The following is a 22,419-nucleotide window of genomic DNA, read 5'->3' as shown; positions in this document are numbered from 1 at the left end:
ACTGCCCCTCTTTGTCTCTCATTGCCTTTTTTATCTTGAAGTCTACTTTGTCTGATATAAGGATGGCAACACCTGCTTTCTTTTGTTTGCTGTTAGCTTGGAGTCTCGTCTTCCCTCCCTTCACTCTGAGCCTGTGTTTGTCTTTAGGCTGAGATGTGATTACTGGAAGCAGCATATTGTTGGGTCTTGTTTTTTAATTCATCTAGCCACTCAGTGTCTTTTGATTGGAGAATTCAATCCATTTACATTTAGAGTGATTATTGATATATGAGGGCTTAATACTGCCATTTTATCCTTGTTTTCTGGTTATTCTGTATTTCTCTTGTTTCTTGTCCCATGTATTTTGGACTGCCAGTTCAGTTTGGTCGTTCTCTATGATGGTTTTTTCAGTTCTCTCTTTATTTATCATTTGTGTCTTTGTCCTGATTTTTTGTTTAGTGGTTACCATGATGTTTCTATATAAGATCTAGTAGATGAGATAGTCCATTTTCTGATATCCTCTTATTTCCTTAGTCTAAGCAGGTTCCATCCCTTTCCTCTTCACTGTTTGTCATTGTTGTCACAACTTACTCCATTTTGTGTTGTGAGTTTGTGGTTAAAATGAAGTGATTATAGTTATTTTTTATGTTTTACTTCTCTTTATCTTTAATGTTATGATTGTTTGCTAGCCTGTTCTAATACAGAGTTGCAATTTTCTGATTTTTTTTTCTATTTATCTCCTTGCTCAAAACTTTGTAAACCCTTTCTTTTTCATTTTTTCCAGCTGTGAGGGCCTTCTTGATTGTTTCTTCTAAGGGAGGGTCTTGTGGCAAGGAACTCCCTCAGCTTTTGTTTATCTGGGAAAGTTTTTATTCTTCATGATAGCTGAAGGATGTTTTCACTGGATAGAATATTCTTGGCTGAAGGTTTTTGTCTTTCCAGATTTTGAATATATCATTCCACTCTCTCCTAGCCTGTAAGGTTTCTGCTGAGAAATCTGCCGAAAGCCTGATAGGGGTTCCTTTGTAGGTTATTTTCTTCTGCCTTGCTGCCCTTAATATTTTTTCTTTGTCATTGACTTTTGCCAGTTTTACTAATATATGCCTTGGAGAAGGTCTTTTTACATTGATGTAGTTAGGAGTTGTATTAACTTCATTTACAAGCAGTTCCAGCTCCTTCCCCAGGTTTGGGAAGTTCTGTTATTATTTCTTTGAACAAGCTCTCTGCTCCTTTCTCCCTTGCTTCTCCCTCTAGAATACCTATAATCCTTATGTTGCATTTCCTAATTGAGTAGGATCTTTCTCAGAGAATTTCTTCATTTCTTTTTAGTCTTAGTTCCCTCCGCTCCTGCATCTGAAGCAGTTCTATATTTCTGTCTTCTAAATTGCTAATTCTGTCCTCCATAATATCAGCTCTGTTGTTTAAGGACTCCAGATTTTTCTTGATCTCACTCATTGTGTTTTTCATCTCCAACATTTCTGATTTTTTTAAATAGTTTCAGTCTCTTTTGTGAAGATTCCCTCTGTTCATTAATTTTATTTCTGAACTCATTGAACTTTCTGAGTTTTCTTGTAACTTGTTGATTTCTTTATGTTACTAGTTTCTTTATGATAACTATGTTGAATTCTCTGTCATTTAGATTGTAAATTTCTGTGACTTCAGGATTGATTTCTGGGTACTTATCATTTTCCTTCTGGTCTGGAGTGTTAATATAATTCTTCATACTATTTGATGGGGTGGACTAGTGCTGTTGCATAGTGGTAATATCTGGTTGCAGGTTCTACCTGCTGCCACTGGGCAGTGGGGCAGAAGCTGTGTCCTCTGAGCCTGCTGTAATCTCTGGCAGATGTGCCTGTCCGTTGGAAGCTGTGTTGACAGGACTCGTCTGCGTTTGCCTGCTGGCTGCTGCTGCTTTACAAACGTAGATGCACAGTTGCTCTGCTGGGGGTCCCCTGCTCTGACTGACCAGCCGAGCTGGTGTACCAGGTGCAAGGATAGGGTGGGGTGATTTCTTTCATGTGCATGATCCCAGGCGACCCTGCTCTCCACTTGCTGTTTGCCCTCTTGGGCTGCTCAGCTTGCTGAAGACACCCCTGCGATTACTTAGCTGCCTCTGTGTAGAGTGTCTGCACGGGCTGGGAGGCCAATCTCAGAGGGAAGGTGTTCTTGCAGAGGGCTGCCCTCTCCCCCATCTCCTCTCATTGTTGTGTGCTGGCTGCCACGCAAGGTCCCATGCGCTAGATTGCTGCTGTTCAGGAGAGAGAGGAGATCCCCTTACCTGCTTCCTCTGCCTCCCAGGGGTCCAGCACCTCCACCTTCAGACGTATGGCTGTGTGGATCTCTCAGACGTCTATTGTATTGTATGAATGTCCTCTGCTAGGTTTTGAATGTCTCTCTATGTTAGGGGTGAGAGACTAAGGGAAGAGCTCATTCTGCCATGATGCTGACGTAACCCTTGTGTTTTTTTTTTTTAAGAAGACTGAGTGATTGGTTTTTTGCTTGTACATGTGAGCATGGAAGAGTGATATTCTCTGAGAAATCAAGGGCATGTAGTATGAGCGTACCCTCTTTTTGGCTATGCAGCCAGCCAGGAATTTCCAGGTATTGAGGTTTAGGCCCTGCAGGTAGGCTTGTCACTACATATAAACTTCTCTTTCCACCCCTTGCCCAACATCCCCAGCATTTTGCAAACCCATTGGGTTAAAACTCAGGCGTGTGACTTCCCATAGTGTGGGGTTTATCGTGGGCATGCAGGCCATGTGTGTGTTAGTGTGATGGGTGTGGGATGACGATGATGCAGAGCAGAGTCCAGTAGGATCCTAGCGATCACTGATTCAGTTCTCTGTTTCTGTTACAGCTCTTGCCAGCACTCAGCCATGGGGGATATGAAAACTCCAGACTTTGATGACCTTCTGGCTGCCTTTGACATCCCAGACCCCACCAGCCTTGATGCCAAGGAAGCCATCCAGACCCCCAGTGAGGAGAGTGAGAGTCCCCTCAAACCTGCAGGCATGTGTATGGATGAGAGCGTGTCCTTGTCTCACTCAGGATCAGCCTCAGATGTGCCGGCCGTGAGTGTCATTGTCAAGAACACCAGCCGCCAGGAGTCGTTTGAAGCAGAGAAAGACCACATTGCTTCCAGCCTCCTACACAATGGATTCCGGGGCTCCGATCTGCCTCCAGATCCCCACAACCTGGGCCACAACTGTGGGAAGTTTGATTCCACTTTCATGAATGGAGACAGTGCCAGGAGTTTCCCTAGCAAGCTGGAACCTTCCAAGTCAGAGCCATTACCAACCTTTAACCAGTTCAGTCCGATCTCCAGTCCCGAATCTGAGGATGCCATCAAAGATAATGGGTTTGGGATGAAGCCCAAGCACTCTGACAGTTATTTCCCACCCACTCCTGGGTGTGGGTCTGTCGGGGGCCCAGTCCTGGAGGCTCTGTCTAAGTTTCCAGTCCCAGAGCTGCATATGTTTGATCACTTTTGTAAGAAAGAACCCAAGCCAGAACCCTTGCCCTTGGGAAGTCAGCAGGAACATGAGCGAGGTGGGCAGAAGGCGGTGGAACCTCACAAGGAGCTGGATGCCAGTCGGTTCTTTGGGGAAGCTTTGGAGTTCAACAGCCACTCCAGCAACAGTATTGGAGAGCCCAAGGGACTTGCCCCTGAGCTTGGTACCTGCTCATCAGTCCCTCCTAGGCAGCGTCTTAAGCCAGCTCATTCCAAGCTGTCCTCTTGTGTTGCAGCCTTGGTGGCCCTGCAGGCCAAAAGAGTGGCCAGTGTCACCAAGGAGGATCAGCCTGGCCACACAAAGGATCCCTCAGGGCCCACTAAAGAGGGCTCCAAAGGCAGCCCTAAAATGCCCAAGTCACCAAAGAGTCCCCGGAGCCCTCTGGAGGCCACTAGGAAGAGTATCAAGCCATCGGACAGCCCTCGGAGCATCTGCAGTGACAGCAGCAGCAAAGGCTCCCCTTCTGTGGCTGCCAGCTCCCCACCAGCAATTCCCAAAGTCAGAATCAAAACCATTAAGACATCATCGGGGGAAATCAAACGGACGGTCACAAGGATCCTGCCAGACCCTGATGATCCCAGTAAGTCCCCTATTGGGTCACCTCTAGGGAGCGCCATTGCCGAGGCCCCGAGTGAGGTGCCAGAGGACGAGGTCACTGCCCTGCCTGCAGCAGAGCACTTTCCTGAGGTGGGCACCACTTCAGGGAGCCCTCAGGATGACAGGAAAGGGGATGAGAGCGTGACGAAGGCCAGTGAATCTTCATCTCCCTGTTGCAGCTCTGGGTCCCGGGCCCCAAAGGGGGCTGCCTCGGGCTCACAGATGGGCAAGAAGCAACAGCAGAGCACAGCACTGCAGGCATCCACCCCGGCCCCTGCCAACCTCCTGCCCAAAGCCGTGCATCTGGCCAACCTGAACCTGGTCCCCCACAGTGTCGCCGCGTCAGTGACGGCCAAGTCCTCGGCACAGAGGCGGAGCCAGACACAGCTGACGCAGATGTCGGTGCCCTTGGTCCACCAGGTGAAAAAGGCCGCCCCACTGGTGGTGGAGGTCTTCAACAAGGTCCTCCACAGCTCCAACCCTGTGCCCCTCTACGCGCCAAATCTCAGCCCGCCTGCGGACAGCAGGATCCACGTGCCGGCCAGTGGATACTGCTGCCTGGAGTGTGGGGACGCGTTTGCCTTAGAGAAGAGCCTGAGCCAGCACTACAGCCGGCGGAGCGTTCACATCGAGGTGCTGTGCACACTGTGCTCCCAGACGCTGCTCTTCTTCAACAAGTGCAGTCTGCTCCGGCACGCCCGCGACCACAAGAGCAAGGGGCTTGTCATGCAGTGCTCTCAGCTGCTCGTGAAGCCCATCTCTGCGGACCAAATGTTCGTGTCGGCCCCTGCGAACTCCACGGCACCAGCAACCCCGGCCGCCCCTGCCTCCCCCAAACATGGCCTCACTTCGGGCAGTGCCAGCCCTCCCCCTCCAGCTTTGCCGCTCTACCCAGACCCCGTGCGGCTCATCCGGCACAGTATCAAGTGTCTCGAATGTCACAAGCAGATACACGACTACATGGCTATGGCTGCACATTTCCAGAGGACGACGGAGGAAACCCAGGGGCTGGTAAGCAGACTCTGTGATGGGTGTCAGGCCCCTGGTGCACACGGGCTCCATGACTGGGCATGGAGAAAAAAGCTCATTGATGTGGGGGCAGTGGTGGCATCTTACAAGTCTTAGAAGAGGACATCTTGCTTGATGGTTAGTGACCCACCAGAACATGTCGTGCTTGGTGTTTATTGGGAAAAGCGTCCTGCCCACAACTGAGGGGAGACCCTGAAGATTTAGCGAGTGTATTTATGGATACTTAGTCCCACTCCAGTGGGCCGTCAGGGCCCACTGTTGGGCTTGGGCTGGGGCTCTACTGGATGGTCCTGTGGTCTCTGTCAGCTGTCTTAGCAGGGGCCCAAAGAACTTGGGGACAGAGGTAGGTGTGTCAGTGCCCCACTCCTCACTCTGTACTTCTGAGAACCGTGTCTTTACTAAGTTGTTCTGCCCTGCAGTGGACAGAGCTGTTTTTGCAATCTCTTAGGGGAAACTGCAGTAGGGCCCGTGGCAGGGCTGATGTGGAAAGGAGAGTAGACTGACATGTGGACCCTGTGGCAGAGGCTTTTGGGGCCCTCATCTTTCAGCTGGTTCTCACCACTCCAGGAAAGCAACTATGCTCATCAGCCTGTGCTGATTCTTGGTTATGCTGGATGAGATGTGGTTTTTTTTAAAAAGGGCATTTGTTGCTGAAAATACCCTTTCCACCCTCTATGTCAGCGGTTGTCTGTATCAGCAAGCCCCTAGGAAGAGGCAGGCCTCCAGATGTGGCTCCAGAAGGCTCTTTTCTTTCTCCTCTAGGTGGACTCACGACTTAGCTAAGCTCACCCCTCATTGAGCCTCCCTGAACCAGGGCTACAGAGGCCTGGGGGGAAAGCAAGACAGCTTCTTTTACTCCTGTTCAGCAGGGGCCTGCACCCCTGTTGGTGGCCGATGAGCTTTGCATGTGTGTTCCAGGTGCCACTGTGTGCACAGTGGCTGTGTCGAACGCAGGGCTGCCAGAGGAGGGAGTCGTACCGTTCTTCTGGGAGCTCGCGACGGCTCAGCAAGGGCAGGGCTCACCACCCAAACAGCTACAGTGTGCGGCAGAGGAAGACTGGGGCTGGGAGAGGCTTATAAACATAGTTGCATAGAGTGCCTCGGAGGGACTGCTGCCTCCTGGCTCCAGGTGTAGGGAAGGAGCTGTGTGGACCTGACATGGAAGGTGGACCTGCAAGGATGAGCTTGGAGGAGGGAGACGGGCAAGGGTGTTCCAGGTATAGGGAACAAAGCTTTGTGAGAGTGCATCTGAGGAACAAGGAGTTGTTGGGGGTGATGTCAGCCTTGGGAGTGTTGGGTAGAGAGAGGAGGTGGAATTGCCGGGCGGCCCCCAAAAGGGCCAGCAAGATGCCATAGGGCTGCTGTTGCCTCTCGTCTTCACCTTCTCTGTTTTAGTTGGCATTTTCTTCGTGATGAGTCAGGTGGAGTGTGGCCATCCTGGGCCCTTTCTTCAGGGTCCTCAGGTAGTCCTGCTGTACCAGTGTGGTTGACTTGGGCTGGGATTGCTTCTTCTGAGTCATGTGATCAGAGCCATTGCCAGTCGAGGCCTGATGCCTGGGCTGTGATGTGTTTCCCACGCTGTTCCTTGCCTGCTTTCTAGAATCTGAGCAGGCAGAGGTCTGGGTGTAGGATCCCAGGCTGCCAGCCTTCTTATCCTGCATCGTCTTTGTGTCTTTCTTCTCTGGTGGGAACCTGACAAAAAGGCCCCCAGACAGGAAGGGAGGGAGTGCCCAGGAAGGCTGCCAGGCTTCTCTGAGCCTTGTTCGAATCCCTCACAAAATCTCCTGCCAATAAATGTGGCCTCTGAGTCTCAGAGAAAGGGTAAAGCTTGAGCTCTGGGATCAAAACCTAACCTTGAGGGCTGGTGGACTTGGGTTTCCTGAGAGTGTACCCAGGCTCTGGGCCGTGTCGGGGGCGGGCAGGGGACGAATGGGGTGGCATTGGGCTCCCCTCTAGAGCAGGGATTGCAGGGCAGCACGTTTGGGCCTCCGTCCTTCTTCCTGGGAGTCTGCCCCGGGACCGGACGTGCCTCTCTCCGCAGTGGCTGCACAGGTCCTCCCCTGGCGTTCCAGCCACCTTGTAGGATAGGATGTCAGCACAGAGACACTATTTCTTCTTGTTCTTAAGCTTTTATTTAACTTAACTATGATGTTATTGTCACACCTAACAGAATTAATAATTATTCCTTAATATTACCTAATACAAGTCCACATTGAAATTTTCCTTTCACGTCAAAAAATTGTCATTTTACAGTTGGGCTTGTTTTGAATCAGGATTCAAACATGGACCACACGTTACATTTGTTTGTTATCTCTTTTGAATTTCTCAATCCAGAACAATAACTCCTTCCACTCCACGCCTCCAGCCCCTCCCTTTTTTTCACGTCATTGATTTGTTGAAAACTGGGTCATGTGTCCTGAGACTTTTTAATTCTGGGTTTAACTGCTTCCTGAGAATTTTCCAGGACAATTTTGGGTTTGACTGATTGCTTCCTCGTGCAGTTAGTTTGTTCTTCTCTGCCCCATGTTTTGTCTGTAGCCTAGAAGTTGGCGATAAAGACTCGATTAGATTCAGGTTCAGTTTTGAGGAGGGGAGCACTGTGTTCTTCATGTGTCCTGACTTCAGGGGCTCAGAGTGCATCACTGTCTCAGTTTTAATGATGTTCAACTTGATCAGTGAGCTCAGGTGATGATGTTCTAAGACCCCTTCATTGTAAAGTTCCCTGTCTTTTACCTAATGATTTTTGTATCTGTTAGTAATTGCTGCTTGAGGCAGTAAGTTTATTAGGAGTTACAGAGGATGTTTTTCTAATTTCATCATTTCTTTTTCATTTGTTAGCTGGAATTCTGTATAAAACATCTTCCCCTCTTCCATGAGGGCTATTTGGTTACCCTGAAATATAGTTATGTTGGAAAATGGGATAGACACTTAATTTGTTTCCCTTAGTTAACAATTTTCACAGTTGATGCCCTAACAGCCTCAAGTAGTGTTTTGAGAGTCCCTTCTCTATTATTTTTTTTAAGTTGTGGTAAAACACACACAATGCAAAGCTTCCCATCTTAATCGTTTTTTAAGTGTGCAGTCCCGTAGTGTTAAGTACTTTCACATTGTTGTGCGATCAATTTCAAACTCTTTTCATCTTGCAAAACTGAAACTCAGTACCCATTAAACAACTCTCCATTCCCCCTCCCCACAGCCCCTGGCAACCACCATTCACCTTTCTGTGTCTATTAACTTGACTGCTCTAGGGACCTCATATAAGTGGCATCTTAAAGTATTTGTCTTTTTGTGACTGGCGTATTTTACTTAGCATAATGTCCTCAAGGTTCATCCATGTTATAGCATATATTAGAATTTCCTTCCTTTTTAAGGCTGAATGATATTCTATTCTATGTATGTACCACATTTTGTTTATTTATGCATCCATTGACGGACACTTGGGTTGCTTCCACCTTTTGGGTATTGTGAATAATGCTGCTGTGAACATGGGTGTACAAGTATCTTTTCTAGACCCAGCTTTCCATTCTTTTGGGTATATACCCAGAAGTAGAATTGATGGATCATACGGTAGTTCTATTTTTAATTTTTTGAGAAACCTTCATACTGTTTTCCACGGTGGCTGCACTGTTTTACATTTCCACCAACAGTGGACAAGAGTTTCAGTTTCTCCACATCCTTACCAGCATTTGTTATTTTCTTTGTTTTTGATAGTAGCCATCCTAATGGGTGTGAGGTAACCTCCTCTGTTAGTTTTAGTTAGTGTTAGAATGAACTCATTGGTTTTTATATATTTCGTATGTTCATGAATTCAGTCATTCTTTTTGATGCTCAAGTGATCCCATCTTTGGTCAGTAGGAGCCCCTTCAAGTTGGCTCCTGTGTCCTCATTAAGCCTGAGAAGCTTCCTTACTTTGAGCCCCAAGAAGGTGTCCTGGGCACAGTCTTGTGCTAAACCTGGAATCAGCAATTTCCCCAAGGAGCCAGGTTTCTTTTGAGGAATGGTATTTAGAGGGCACATTCTGGGTACCAGAGATGCTCAGTGCTACTGGCTATATCTTTGTTTCTAGGCCTTTTCAGTGGCTAGAGCTAAGAACTGTAAACTTTTAAAAAGAGAAAAGAAAGATCGTGAGTTTATACTGATATTCAAATGTAAGATTTTCAGGTTTTTATGTAAATGATCTTATGCTGAAAATCTTGGTTCTTAAGATTTTCCTACTACACACACATACATTCAGACACACAAATTTCAAAATATCAAAACCAATATTATTTCTAACCTTAGGACAACTGTATAAAGTTGCGGGTGTATTTTCAGTTCTTGTCCTTAGAATCTATCACGTTAAGGATGTATAAGTTAAAACACTGTTTTAAAGATCACTGGTGATAATTCTTTCTCTGTATGGTTATGTCACCAACTTGATATGTAGTTAGGTTATTTGTTTCTGTTTTTCAATATTTAGGGAGTTCTTTTGTTTATTTAGTTTAACTTTATATTATTATTTTTTAATTATGTAAAACATTTATGTGATTACAGAGTTAAAACTATAAACAAGGTACATTCAGAAAAGTCTTGCTTCTGTCCCTGTACCTTTCACCCTGTTCCCCCTCCTTCTCCATAGGTAATCATTTTTATTCGCTTTTGGTTTATCACTCTGTTGCTCCTTTTTTGCAAATATAGGCAAATATGTGTCCTTTTCTTACACAAACTTAACATACTTATTTACTGTTTTGCACCTAGAGTAATACTTATATATATATATATAAATTAAAAAACCCCAACTCTTTATTGTGGAATGTCCCAAACATATAAAAGTGGAAAGAATAGTGTAATGAGCCCTCATTTAACAAAGACCAACTCATGGCCCATCTTGTTTCATGTATTTTCTTGCCTGCCCCTTCCTGCAATGGATTATTTTTGAACAAATCCCAGTGTCATTGTGTCTATAATTATAATTTCAGTATGTATCACTAAAAGATAAGGGTTTTTTCTCCCTAAAAAAAATAGATATACTACATCACATCTCAAAATTAATAATTCTTTGTTATAAGCAAATCTTAATATGTGTCAAATGTCCCAATATTATCATCAAATAAATGTTCAAATAGCTCTGATTGTCTCATTTCTTTTTACACATGGCTTGCTTGAATCATTAGGATCCAAATAAGGGCCATATATTGCACTTGTTGAAAATTTCCCTTAAGTCTCCTTTAATCTGTAAGTTCCCCTTCCCTCTCTACCTTTTTTTTTTCCTTGCAATTTATCTGTTGAAAGAACTGGGTTGTTTGTCCTGTAGAGGTCCCACATTCTGGATGTCACTGATAAAGGTGGAGACCTTTTCCTGTCTTCCCTAGCACTTGTTCCTCTGAGCATCTCCTCTGACCCCAGCTCAGTGGCCCTGCAGTGAGTGGAGCAGCTGTCTCCTTTTGCCAAGAAGGGCTTCTCCAGATGCAGGCACCAGCTCAGTCCCTTGCTTTCCCGCTCTGGGCTGTCTGGGCACTGCCCACTAGAGAGCTTCAGTGAGTGGGGCCACAGACTTCTTGTCCCCTGGTTCTCCCCTGGGGCCAGGAACAAAGGAACTGCTGCCTTTTCTGCCCTTTTGTGTGGGTGTATGTGGTGAACTGTGGCTCAGGGCACCCCTCAGAGTGAGCAAACAGGGCTGAGGGAATGGAAACTGGCAAGGCCACCCAGTCAGTCTGTGTTGGGGGCTTCTGAGGACCAACCAGGATGGGCTCAGGTCCGTTTTGGGAGTCACCGAACCATCTGACTAGAGGGGTTGAGTAGGACCTGCCTCTGCTGAGCTAGGGCAGAGGTTCTGGTGAGTCTGGCGGTGTAGTGAGGTCTTAGAATTCAAGAAGTGCCTTAGGCCTCTAGAAAAGCTGGTCCTCTGTCAAGCCAGAGGGAAGAAACACCCACAGTTTTAGAGGTAGGATTAATCTTTGGGAAAACAGGGTCAGGTGTATCTCTAGTTAATACGATGAGAGGCAAAGCTTACTTGGGTATCAGTATCAACACCTAATGAGGCCTGGGGTGTCACAGGTATCCTAGGAGAGTTGGCAGAGAGATGAGGTGGGAGAGGAGGTGGTTCTGACCCCTCTCCTAGGAAAGCCAGACAGCTCTGATTGGAGAGCCACGGGCTGCCGCACCTGCGTGAACTGTTTTCTTGGTGTTCTTTCCTAGACTTGCCAGGTGTGCCAAATGCTGCTTCCCAACCAGTGCAGTTTCTGTGCCCACCAGCGGATCCATGCACACAAGTCCCCCTACTGCTGTCCGGAGTGTGGGGCCCTCTGTCGCTCTGCCTACTTCCAGACCCACGTAAAGGAGAATTGCCTGCACTATGCCCGCAAGGTGGGCTACAGGTGGGTGCTGTCTGGCGCGCTGTCCCGGGGTTGCCCAGTGGCTGGTCCTTTTTCTGGACCAGAGCTCATGTAAGACTGAGTTTTGGTCTTAAGAGGCCTGGGCTCTAGCCTAATGAGACAAGAATGTTGATTGGTACATAGACAGACATTTTTATTTTGTAGAGAACAAGAAGAGCAAGGGGGAAAAGAGTAAGTTTAAAAAGTTAAACATTTAAAAAAATAGCTTCGAAGGGGAGGGTTTTGGGGGGATTAGTATATATATAACATTCACTTTGTCAGTTTGGTGTCTAAGAGTATATAAATTTAATTTGCTTACAAAGTGGCTGTGTGTGACATATTAAAGTACTATAGTAAATTTACTAACTGCGGTACTTTCAAATGCTCTCAGTTTTGCTCACATGGAGCTGCAAGTTACGAAACTCGAAAGGCTCCAGGATCTTTGTGCTCATTAGTTTTTGTCAGCTTATGAGAAGCAAGCAAAAACCTGAGAATGAAAAAAATGATCGCCTCATAGTAAAACCAAGAAAACTCTATTTTAGACTGAATCTCCTCCATTGTATCAAACATATGTAAGCAAGAAGTCATTTTCAGGAGAAGGATCAAAATGGGAGGAACACTCCCTCCAAAGCTCATTGATCTGTAACTTTTACATTGACCCAATCGGGTCTCCTTTACTGATTTACTGCAGTTGGGAGTTTCTACGTCTTCTGATGGTTTATTTTATTATTTCACTTTCAGAAATTAACTTTGCCCAAATTTAGTAGTTTTCTCCTCTTTTAGATTTTAAAAAATTTACTGATTTAGTTCACTTAATAAACTTTTTTTGAGTACTTATTATTGTCTTTAGCATTGTGCCAGACACTCAAGATACAAAGATGATTAAGACATTGCTCCTGCCCTCCAGAGGGCTTCAGTCGGGTAGGTTACAAACATATGTACATGAGTAATTATAACTCAGAGGGGTAGGTCCCGTAGTAGAGGAATGGCCAGGAAAGCTTCACAGAGGGGATCATGGGAGGTTTTCAGGCAGAAGAAAGGGGAAAAGCATATCTGGCAAGGGTATAGGCAGGGGCCCCAGCACACGCAGGAGGGGTTACAGGAATGGTAGGCATTCCTATAGATGTGGGTCAGGATGAACTGGGGGGAATGGTGAGAAAGGAGACTAGGGAGTTGGTGGAGGCCAGGCCGTGCGAGACCTTGTGTCCTTGGCAGACCTTCGGACTTTATCCAGTGGACAGTGAGGAGCTAGCTACAGAAAGACTTGCAGCGTAGGAGTGATCCGGCTAGACCTGTGTTTCGGAAAGATCATTTTGGGAAGCTGACACGGCTGTTAGAGAGGGGAGAGACTAGAGACTGGCTGAGAGGCAAGTGTGATGGTCCAGATGAGTTGCTGAAGGCTTCAGCTAAGGCACGGCTGTGGGGATGGACAGGAGGTAGATTTGAGAGAAACTGAGGATGTAGGTGCATTAGGACTTGATGATAGCTTGTATATGGGGGTGTGGGGTTAGTGATGACTCCCAGGTTTCTATCTTGGTATAAACATTTCCAATGTAGACTAATTTCTTTTGCTTGTTATGGAGCATGGAGAACCTAAAATGTACGAGAAGCAAAACAAACCAGAGATGGGGTTATATAAAGCCTTGCCACCACGTTGTGGAAGAGCATTGTTTGGCAGCATCCCAGACTACATTTTTAAACCAAACACCTGAACGTGCATTTTTGCAGTATCCTGTGACATTTGAAAATGGCTTTCAAGTGTGTGCTGCTTGTTTCAAGATCCAGTCCAATCCAATAGCAATGCAGTCAACACCTGAATTTTTATCTTTGAATCTTGAATCCAAGAATTTTTCGATAACACAGCTGGATTAATAGTATATTTTTTTGTCTTTTAATTAAATATTTTACTTTATTCTGTAAGAGTAAAAAGAAACATAGTGTCTCAACAGCAATTCAGTTTATGAAGCCTTTTTGTAAGAGATGTCAGACAAAAAAGTATTGTGATTCAGCTAGAGGGATTACTGAAGACATGGACATTAAAATCTTCAGTGATCTGTGGTTGAACTCAGAAGACATACACACTAATAGAGTATTCATTATACTTAAGATCTTCGACTATTAATATTTTTTATAACACTTTATTCAGTTATAATTCACATACCATACAATTCACGCATTTGAAGCGTACGATTCAGCAGTTTGTAGTATATTCACAGAGTTGTACAGTCAGTCACCACAATCAATTATAGAGCATTTTCATCACCCAAAAAGAAACCCTATATTTGCAATCTTTCCATCCCCCAGCTCTAAGCAACCACTAATTTACTTTCTATCTCATAGTTGTGCCTCTTTTGGACATTTCATATAAATAGAATCATATAATATGTGGGCTTAGCCTAACGTTTTCAAGATTCATCCATGTTATAACAGACAGCATTATTTCATTCCTTTTTATGGCCGAATGCTATTCCATTGTATGGATATATCCCATTTTGTTTATCCATTCGTTGCTAGACATTTGGGTTGTTTCCATCTGTTAGCTATTATGACTGTTGCTGCTAATGAACATTAATGTACAAGTTGTGCAACATATGTTTTCAGTTCTTTTAGATATATTCCTGGGACTCGAATAGCTAGGTCAAATGGTAACTATATGTTCAACTCTTTGAGGAACTGCCAGGCTGTTTTCCAAAGTGGCTGTACCATGTTTATAGTCCCACCAGCAGTGTATAAGAGTTTTGATTTCTCTACATCATTGCCAAATTTGTTATTGTCTGACTTTTTCTTTTTTAAAGATTGGCACCTGAGCTAACATCTGTTGACAATCTTCTTTTTTTCTTCTTCTTCTTCTTCTTCTTCTTCGTCTTCCCAAAGCCCCCCGGTACGTAGTTGTATGTTCCAGTTGTAGGTCCTTCTGGTTGTGCTGTGTGGGACACTGCCTCAGCATGGCCTGATGAGCAGTGCCATGTCCGTGCCCAGGATCTGAACCAGCAAAGCCCTGGGCCACCAAAGCGGAGTGCGCAAACTTAACCACTCGGCCACGGCACTGGCCCCGATTGTCTGACTTTTGATTGTAGCCATCCCTGTGGGTGTGAAGTGGTATCTCCTCATGATTTTGATTTACATTTTCCTGATGGCTTATGGTGTTGAGCATCTTTTCATGTGGTAATTTGTATATCTTCATTGGAGAGATATCTGTTCAGATTCTTTGCCCATTTTTAAATTGGGTTATTTGTTGTCTTCTTATTGAGTTGTAAGAGTTCTTTAGCTATTCTAGATACGAGTCCCTTGTTGGGTATATGATTTGCAAATATTTTCTCTCATTCTGTGGGTATTAATATTTTTTAGTAGATTCTCAAAAGGTACCTATGTTCCATTTCATTGAGCTCTACTATAGAGTCTTACAATAATATTTTATGTTTTGTATTAATTTTGCTTTTCTTGAGGAAGATGTATAAAGCCTGTACATTTATATATATTTTATGTATATATATTTATGTAAAATGTATATAGACATTATATATATTTAGAATTTTATAAATTATTTTGCTTTTTGTTGATAATTTGGAGAGTAGTCAATGACGATATAAGGGAGCAAGTTTAGACTTTTTAATAATGTTACTTATTGTTTGTGATTGTTGGCAAAATTAAATATTTTACTGCTCTTTATCCTTTTGAAAACTTTATGTGTTTAACAACATCTGGTTCTATAATTGTCTCTTTTCCCTTAAACGATTGGTAAGGAGTGGTGTCATGGGGTGGATTTCTCTTCTGCACACTTTTTCATCCATCTGTCAACCTGGACAATTCAGGCCTCCGTGGAGGCTCCTTGGCCTGTGTCGCTTTACCTCTTCATGCTCTGGCTTTCCGTGAGGTTTGTCTGAAGAGTGTCTACGAGGTAAATAGAATGGATTTTCAGTTGTGGTTTTGAAGAGTATATTTATGTTGTGCCTGCAGGAGTTTGGTCAAACTGCACAAATAAAGCCACTGAAGAGCTTCTTCACAGGTGTGCTTGGCCACTTTGGATGAATTTTGAAATACGTGGATTTTTTTCTCCTCTTAATACTTTGTGGTATGGAAGTAGTTCTGTGTGCTAGAAGTCGGTCACTATTTTGTTTAGCAGGAGAGAAAAGAAAATATAATAAGTAGTTTGTGTAGAAACTCTAATTTAAAACATGTGCGCATTTAGTAATGAATGCTCATTGGAGTTAATTGCAAACAGCTTTCTGGTTCTGTGTACTGTTCCTCATTGCTAATTAAGCTTGGAGAGGTGAACTGTGTACTGCTCCTCATTGCTAATTAAGCTTGCTGTCCCTTGCCCCACCCCCCAAACACACACACACAGAAGGAGGAGAAACAAAAGAGTTGGTCAGGATTCTGTGAGGACTTTTGCGGATGGCCGAAGTGGGCTAATGTAGTAAAATGAAGGGTAATATTTGGGAGTCAAAGAATTCTTAAGTGAAGGGATGTCCTTTCTTTCAGTAAAGCAACAGCCTCTCCTCTAGGGCTTGCTGGGAGGTCAAGGTTACGGGAACAGGCCATACTGCAAGAAGAGGAAGATAAAGGTTATCTCGAGAGAAATAGCTGGGAGCAGGGAAAGTCTTTTCTCATGTAGGGGGACCTGTGTGTGTGTGTAGGTTGGAGGACAGACTGAACACACGAGAGGGTCTAGGAACCTGTGTGGATGCAGAGTGGCATGGAGGAAGCTCACATCATTCTCTAATACTGAAGAAGGACAGGCAGTGTTTATAGAGGGGGATTTTGAAGTGAAAGAAGAGTCCAACATGATAGTCCTCATGTTTCAGAAAAATGAAAAAGAAGAGTCCTCAATTTCAGAAAAATGGTTTAAGGCAGTTTGTACATTATGAAAATGTTATATTCACTAGACAAAACTCAGAAAATACAAATTGATAGGGAGAAAAACAAATAAAAATTTATCTATAGTCCCACCAAGGACTAATGAGCTGCGTGGTCCAGGATGGTACCAGGCACATGTGGCTGTTGAGCACTTGAAATGTGGCCAGTGTGACCGGTCATTTTACTTTATTAAATTTAAAAAGCCACGTGGACAGTGCAGTACAGAATGTTTCCATCACCACAGTAAGGTCCACGGGACAGTGCCACTCTGGAGCCTTTCTTCCTGGGCTTCCAGAGTGGTTTGTTTTAATGTGGCAGTTGTTATGGCGAGCACAGCATTTCCTGACTGTACGTTTTATTCAGTGGCCATCCCTGCTTATTCACTACCAGCCTGTGGGAAGGCACAGGCTTTCTGTAGCTTCCTTCTGAAATTCCTCCTGAACTCCCACAGTTGTGTCACACTTTCATGGGTACTGTTTATGTCATTTTTGAACCATTCCCCTCCCTCTCCTCTCCCACCAACTTCTCTTATCTGGGCTTGAGTTTTTGCTTTGCAGAAGAACATCCTCTGGCCAGGGAGGGGAGGTGGAGGTTTCTCCTCCCTTCTCTGTCAGGTGTCACCTTGGGCTTGGGGGACCCTTGGTGACCTCGTCATGCCCGATGGCAGCAGGCAGGCTCTCAGAACGTGTGGAAGTTTCTCTTCCCTTTCTTTATCAGACGTCGCCTTGGGCTTGGGGGCCCTTGGTGACCTCATCGTGCCAGATGGCAGCAGGCAGGATCTCAGAATGTGTGGAGGGTGGGAGGTTGAGTGCCCAAGGGACTGGGAGAGCGAGGTTCCCCGAGATGGCTCTGCTCCTGGCTTCTATTCCTCCTTTCTCAGTACCATCTCTGGGTCTCACCCCCTCCTCACTTCTACTTTTCAGGTGCATCCACTGCGGAGTTGTCCACCTGACCTTGGCCTTGCTGAAAAGCCACATCCAGGAACGACACTGCCAGGTTTTCCACAAGTGTGCATTCTGCCCCATGGCCTTCAAGACTGCCAGCAGCACCTCCGACCACAGCACTACCCAGCACCCCACCCAGCCCCACAGACCCTCCCAGTGAGTGCAACTGCAGGCCAGAAGGCCCTGTGGGGCAGAGCAGAGTGGTCCAGGTTCTGTGGGGGGAGGTGTTGGATGGACTGGGGAGCCGGGGCTAGCGTCAGAGATGCCTGGAGTCCACTGGCGACATCCTGAGGCAGGGGAGTATCCACATTGGCTCGGAGTAGTGCTTTCCCGAACCTGACCCTGGTCGAGAGAGAGCAGAGATGGGGTGGAAGGGCTGTGTGGTTCTGCCACCAGAGCCTTGGCCACCTCACACCCTGGGGCTTGTCTCTTTAGGCTCATTTATAAGTGCTCCTGTGAAATGGTCTTCAACAAGAAGAGGCACATTCAGCAGCATTTTTACCAGAATGCCAGTAAGGCGCAAGTGGGCGTCTTCAAGTGCCCTGAGTGCCCACTCTTGTTCCTGCAGAAGCCAGAGTTGATGCAGCACGTCAAGGTGGGATGCCTTGGGGGAGGAGGGTGTGTGCCTCAGCCAGGGGTCTGACTCCATGTGTCTTTCCCCTTGCCCAGTCAGTAATCACTGTCCTCATCTCCAGAGTACCCACGGTGTTCCCCGAAACGTGGACGAGCTGTCAAGCCTCCAGTCGTCAGCTGACACATCCTCAAGCCGCCCTGGCTCTCGAGTTCCCACTGAGCCCCCAGCCACTAGTGTGGCTGCTCGCGGCAGTTCCCTGCCTTCCGGCCGCTGGGGCAGGCCCGAGGCCCATCGCAGGGCTGAGGCCAGGCCCCGGCTGAGGAACACTGGCTGGACCTGCCAGGAGTGCCAGGAGTGGGTTCCTGATCGGGAGAGTTACGTCTCCCACATGAAAAAGAGCCATGGCCGGGTAAGTATAGTGACATGGTCACAGTGCAGTGCCAGATTCTCTGGACTTCTTCCTGTGAGGTCAGAGCCCCCTTATGTGTCCAACCCCTTAGGGTTCCTGGTGCTTTGGGCAGGGTGGGTCCCACAGATCTTGAGGACTTTGGGGCATCCTTCTTTCTGCCTACATCATCTGAGAAGAAAGATGTACTCAGAACTATCTTGTGGTTCTGATGCTTTGCATTCTGTCATCTCCCGTAGACAGTGAAGCGGTACCCGTGTCGGCAGTGTGAACAGTCCTTCCACACCCCCAACAGCCTGCGCAAACACATCCGCAACAACCACGACACAGTAAAGAAAGTCTACACTTGTGGGTGAGTTCCCAGAGTGGGGAGCCAGGAGGCCTGCGATTCACAAAAACTGTCCATGGTACCTCTGCCGTGAGATCAGAAGTCAAAGGCAAGAGATGAGCGAATTTCTAACGGAAAAACACTGTGGCTGGATCAGAAATCAGGGCAGGTCAGAAACCAGCTTTTAGGACCTGGTAGCTCCTGAACCCTCCCTCCTCCCACCTCCCTGACCCTGGGCGGCACTGCCAGTCAGCAATGAAGGGCCTTGAGGTGTGAGAGCAGTGGTGGTGATGTGGCTGTGTGCCTGTCTGAGCTTCAACACCATCTGTCTGTGCTTCAGGACGTACCCCGGCCTCTTTCCTGCCATCCACCAGCCCAGCACTTGGGCCTCTGGGCGGTGGCATGAGGGAGTGGAGAGTAAGATCATGGCCCAGGGCCAGTAGAAATATTCTGACTTGCTGTTGGCTGGCTTGCTGGCTGGATTTCTCTAGGGTACCCAACAGCACCCAGCCTGCCTGAGGACCGCCCAGCCAGCTCTCTGCCTCCTCCAGACTCTCCCCTGGAGCCAGAAGCAGCTTTCGCCTCCACCTGCCCGCCGGTCCTGCCGGGATCCACGGGGCCCTGGAGACTGTCATCTCACACGACCTCTTCTGGCTGTGCTTTTGCAGGTATTGCACAGAGGACAGCCCCAGCTTTCCTCGGCCCTCCCTCCTGGAGAGCCACATCAGCCTTATGCATGGTATCAGAAACCCTGATTTGAGCCAGACGTCCAAAGTCAGACCTTCGGGTGGACATTCCCCCCAGGTGAGTGTGGGGCTCTGCCCTCTGGAGCAGCCCGCTCCGTGAGCCTGGAGCTGGAGGGCACGAGGAAGCTACAGGGAGCCCATCTGTGACTGGGGCCGTAGAGCAGTGACAGCTTCCCTCCATGTGGGTCGCTCTCTAGCCCTGTGTGACCCTCCTGGGGACTCCACACAAGTAAAGGACAGGGACAGATACCCATGCAGCAGCCCATCGGCCTTTTGTTCCTGTTGTTTCCCTGTCCCGTGACCCCGTCCTCAGGTGCGGGCTGCACTCTGGACGCTGGAGCGCTTTCATGCACACCGTGCTGCTTCCGCCTCACTGCAGGTCTGGGAGGCAGGGCGGGCTGGCTGGGTGTCGGTGGGGATGGTGATGCTTGGCTGAGTCACACCCACCCAGCCCCCACTGGGTGAGGGCTGGGTGGGGGAGGAGCCAGCCTAGATTCCTGCTACCCTGGCCCCTTGTCCTATGACCTCATCCCATTCCATGCCCTTTTCCCATCTCTGGTGAACTACTGGAGCAACCTGGTTGCTCCTCCTCACTGTAGTCTCTTCCTACTCCATGGTAGGGGGCTGCTCCTCAGAGGGGTCGGGCATGTCTGGGGGACTCTGAGCTGCCTGGAATTCCAGAGCATTCTTTCTTGGCTATTCAGAGAAGGGTGCTGGTCACGAAAGGCCCTTTCACACATAGCAGGTGGGGTGTCAGTTGACATTTTGGCAACATCTATCTATGATTAAAATGCACACCCTCCCTTTCCCTCCAAAGGCATAAGCCCTTTGATCTAGCAATTCTGCTTCTAGGGTTTATCTGCCAGGTATATGTGCCTTTGGGCATAAGGCAGTTCCTTCAAGGATGTTGACTGCAGCGCTGTGTGCAGTAACAGTATGGAACCCGGCCAGACGTTCACCAAGGAGGACTGCTCGTCCCCACAGCGGGTTGTGTGCTGCTGTCAGGGGAACGAAGCCCCTGTGTGTGCTCTCGTGGAGACGAGCGCCAGTGTATGTTGTTAAGTGAAAAAAGCAGGGTGAAGAAAAGTGTGCATGTCATGCTATCATTTTGAGAAAGACAGCAGTTTTATTTTTGTATATGCATAGATAGACTCTCTCTGGGGGAGCCACAGAACCTAGGTAATAAGGTATTCCCTGGAGACCAGGCCTGGGCCGTGGGCTAGGAGGGCCTTAATTTTCTCCATACCCTTCCCATATCTTTGGAATGTTGTGTCACATACACATGTTACATTAAAAAAAAAAAAAAACTAAAAAACTAAAAAAAGGAACAAACCAAGTGTAAACCAGCGTTCGGTGCTGCGGTGACTGTGGCCTGGGCGGTGATCCTGCGAGTCCTTGGGCTGCACTAGTCACGTCTGGGGGCCCATGGCTCGGGCTCATGCTTGGCCTGGACTCTCTCATGCTGTCTCCCCTTTCAGGTGAACCATCTGAAAAGACCAGTCAGCGGCGTGGGGGACGCTCCAGGCACCAGCAATGGCACTATCGTCTCTTCCACCAAAAGGCACAAGTCCGTTTTCCAGTGTGCAAAATGTAGCTTTGCCACAGACTCGGGGCTCGAGTTTCAGAGCCACATACCTCAGCACCAGGCGGACAGCTCCACAGCCCAGTGTCTCCTCTGTGGCTTGTGCTACACCTCTGCCAGCTCCCTCAGCCGCCACCTCTTCATCGTCCACAAGGTGAGAGACCAGGAGGAGGAGGAGGAGGCGGCGGAGGTGGCGGTGGAGGCGGCAGAGCCAGAGGAGGGCTCCGGGGAGGAGATGTCCGTGGAGACCAGGGAGAACGGACTGGAAGAATGTGCCGGCGAGCCTTTGTTGGGCGACCCAGAGATGAGGAGAGCACTGGGCCCGGCCCCTGAGGAGGACGGTGCCCAGGATGCTCAGAGTCGGCCACAGGCCTCTCAGGACCAGGACAGCCACGCGCCGTCCCCTCAGGTGTGACCAGAGGCTTTGCAGTGTGTGCAGTCGGGGTGGTGCCGTGGCGTCCTCCGCCTGCCGTGTGGACAGTGGGAAATAAAAGCCTCTGCCCCTGTGTGAGTGTGGCCGGCTGTGCCCTGGAGCAGTGTCTGCCCTGAGTGGAGAGCTGGGTGTCCATCAGCCCCAGGAAATGTGGGGTTGCCCAGGACCCTCAGAGCTCTGAATTTGCTTCTGTTATTTATGGCTTTGTGCTGCTTCTTGATGCCCCAACTCTTGTCTGTGTCCTTCCAACCCCAGGCTGCTTAAGTGGCCCAACCTCAGTGCTGTCAACTTGGCTTGAAACCCCTCGGTGGCTGTGCTCTTCTGGGAGGTTCCCTGCTTGCTGCCTTCAGCCAGGGGCCTCCTTGGAGCTCTCTTGGCCTGCGGGCGGCGGCTCTCCTCCTGGCCGTCAGAGCCTGCGAGGGGTGAGGGTGCTCGTGCCGTCCCTCTGGGAGAGCTCTGCCCAGTCTGGCTCGGCGAGGGGCCTTGGTCACCGTGCCCTTCCTTCCTGTCTTCTCTGATTCTTTTCCCCAAAAACAGTCCTGGAGAATTAATCGTCACGCTGGCTGGTCCTGCCTGTGTGGGTGGGAGACACTCGGGCAGCATACCTGTCTGGAAGCCGGGAGAGCAGGAGGTGCAGCCAGGGCGGGCGGGCGCCGAGAGGCAGGCCCCTTCAGAAGGAGCTGGGTGTCCTTGTTCTGCTGCTGTTCTGCCTTTCCTGGCAAGTGGGGTTTGGGGCACACAGACGTTGGAATATTTGTACTCTTGTTCCTGTGCCATTAGAGAGGCTGCTGCCCCAGGAAGGCCAGCCCCTCCTCCTCTTGGCTACACTCATGTTGCTCAGACTATATTTCAAATAAAAAATCTTCTTACCATGCAGGTAGCTCTTGTATTCCTCTTCAAGTAAGCCTGGCCCAACCCTGCTCCAGCGAGGGGTCTTTCCCAGACTTCCCCGTCTCTGAGGGAGAACAGTGTTTCCTACTGTCCATGCAAGATCCTTTCTAGTTTCTGGAGCTGTGGTTAGGAAGCCAGGGGCCCGGTGCTCCTGGGTTCTCTAGAGATCGTCTGAAATGGTGAGGGGA

General features: G+C 48.0%; 1 protein-coding gene across 3 annotated transcripts in view; it reads left to right on the top strand.

The window, feature by feature from the left end:
- The window catches only part of ZNF592 (zinc finger protein 592), a 49,090-nt gene extending 26,876 nt beyond the window's left edge, over positions 1-22,214 (top strand). For all 3 annotated transcript variants that reach the window (XM_070570695.1, XM_070570679.1, XM_070570690.1), the window contains exons 4-11: positions 2,837-5,099; positions 11,295-11,473; positions 17,251-17,427; positions 17,707-17,866; positions 17,967-18,254; positions 18,491-18,603; positions 19,248-19,383; positions 20,804-22,214. In XM_070570695.1, the coding sequence (XP_070426796.1) occupies positions 2,856-5,099; positions 11,295-11,473; positions 17,251-17,427; positions 17,707-17,866; positions 17,967-18,254; positions 18,491-18,603; positions 19,248-19,383; positions 20,804-21,322 (3,816 nt within the window). In that variant the 5' untranslated portion in view covers positions 2,837-2,855 and the 3' untranslated portion in view covers positions 21,323-22,214. The remainder of the gene's footprint in view (positions 1-2,836; positions 5,100-11,294; positions 11,474-17,250; positions 17,428-17,706; positions 17,867-17,966; positions 18,255-18,490; positions 18,604-19,247; positions 19,384-20,803) is intronic.
- The last annotated feature ends 205 nt before the right edge of the window (positions 22,215-22,419 follow it).

This window comes from Equus przewalskii, chromosome 1 (genome assembly GCF_037783145.1).
Source record: "Equus przewalskii isolate Varuska chromosome 1, EquPr2, whole genome shotgun sequence".
NCBI lineage: Eukaryota > Metazoa > Chordata > Mammalia > Perissodactyla > Equidae > Equus > Equus przewalskii.
This window is presented reverse-complemented; position numbering and strand designations above follow the sequence as displayed.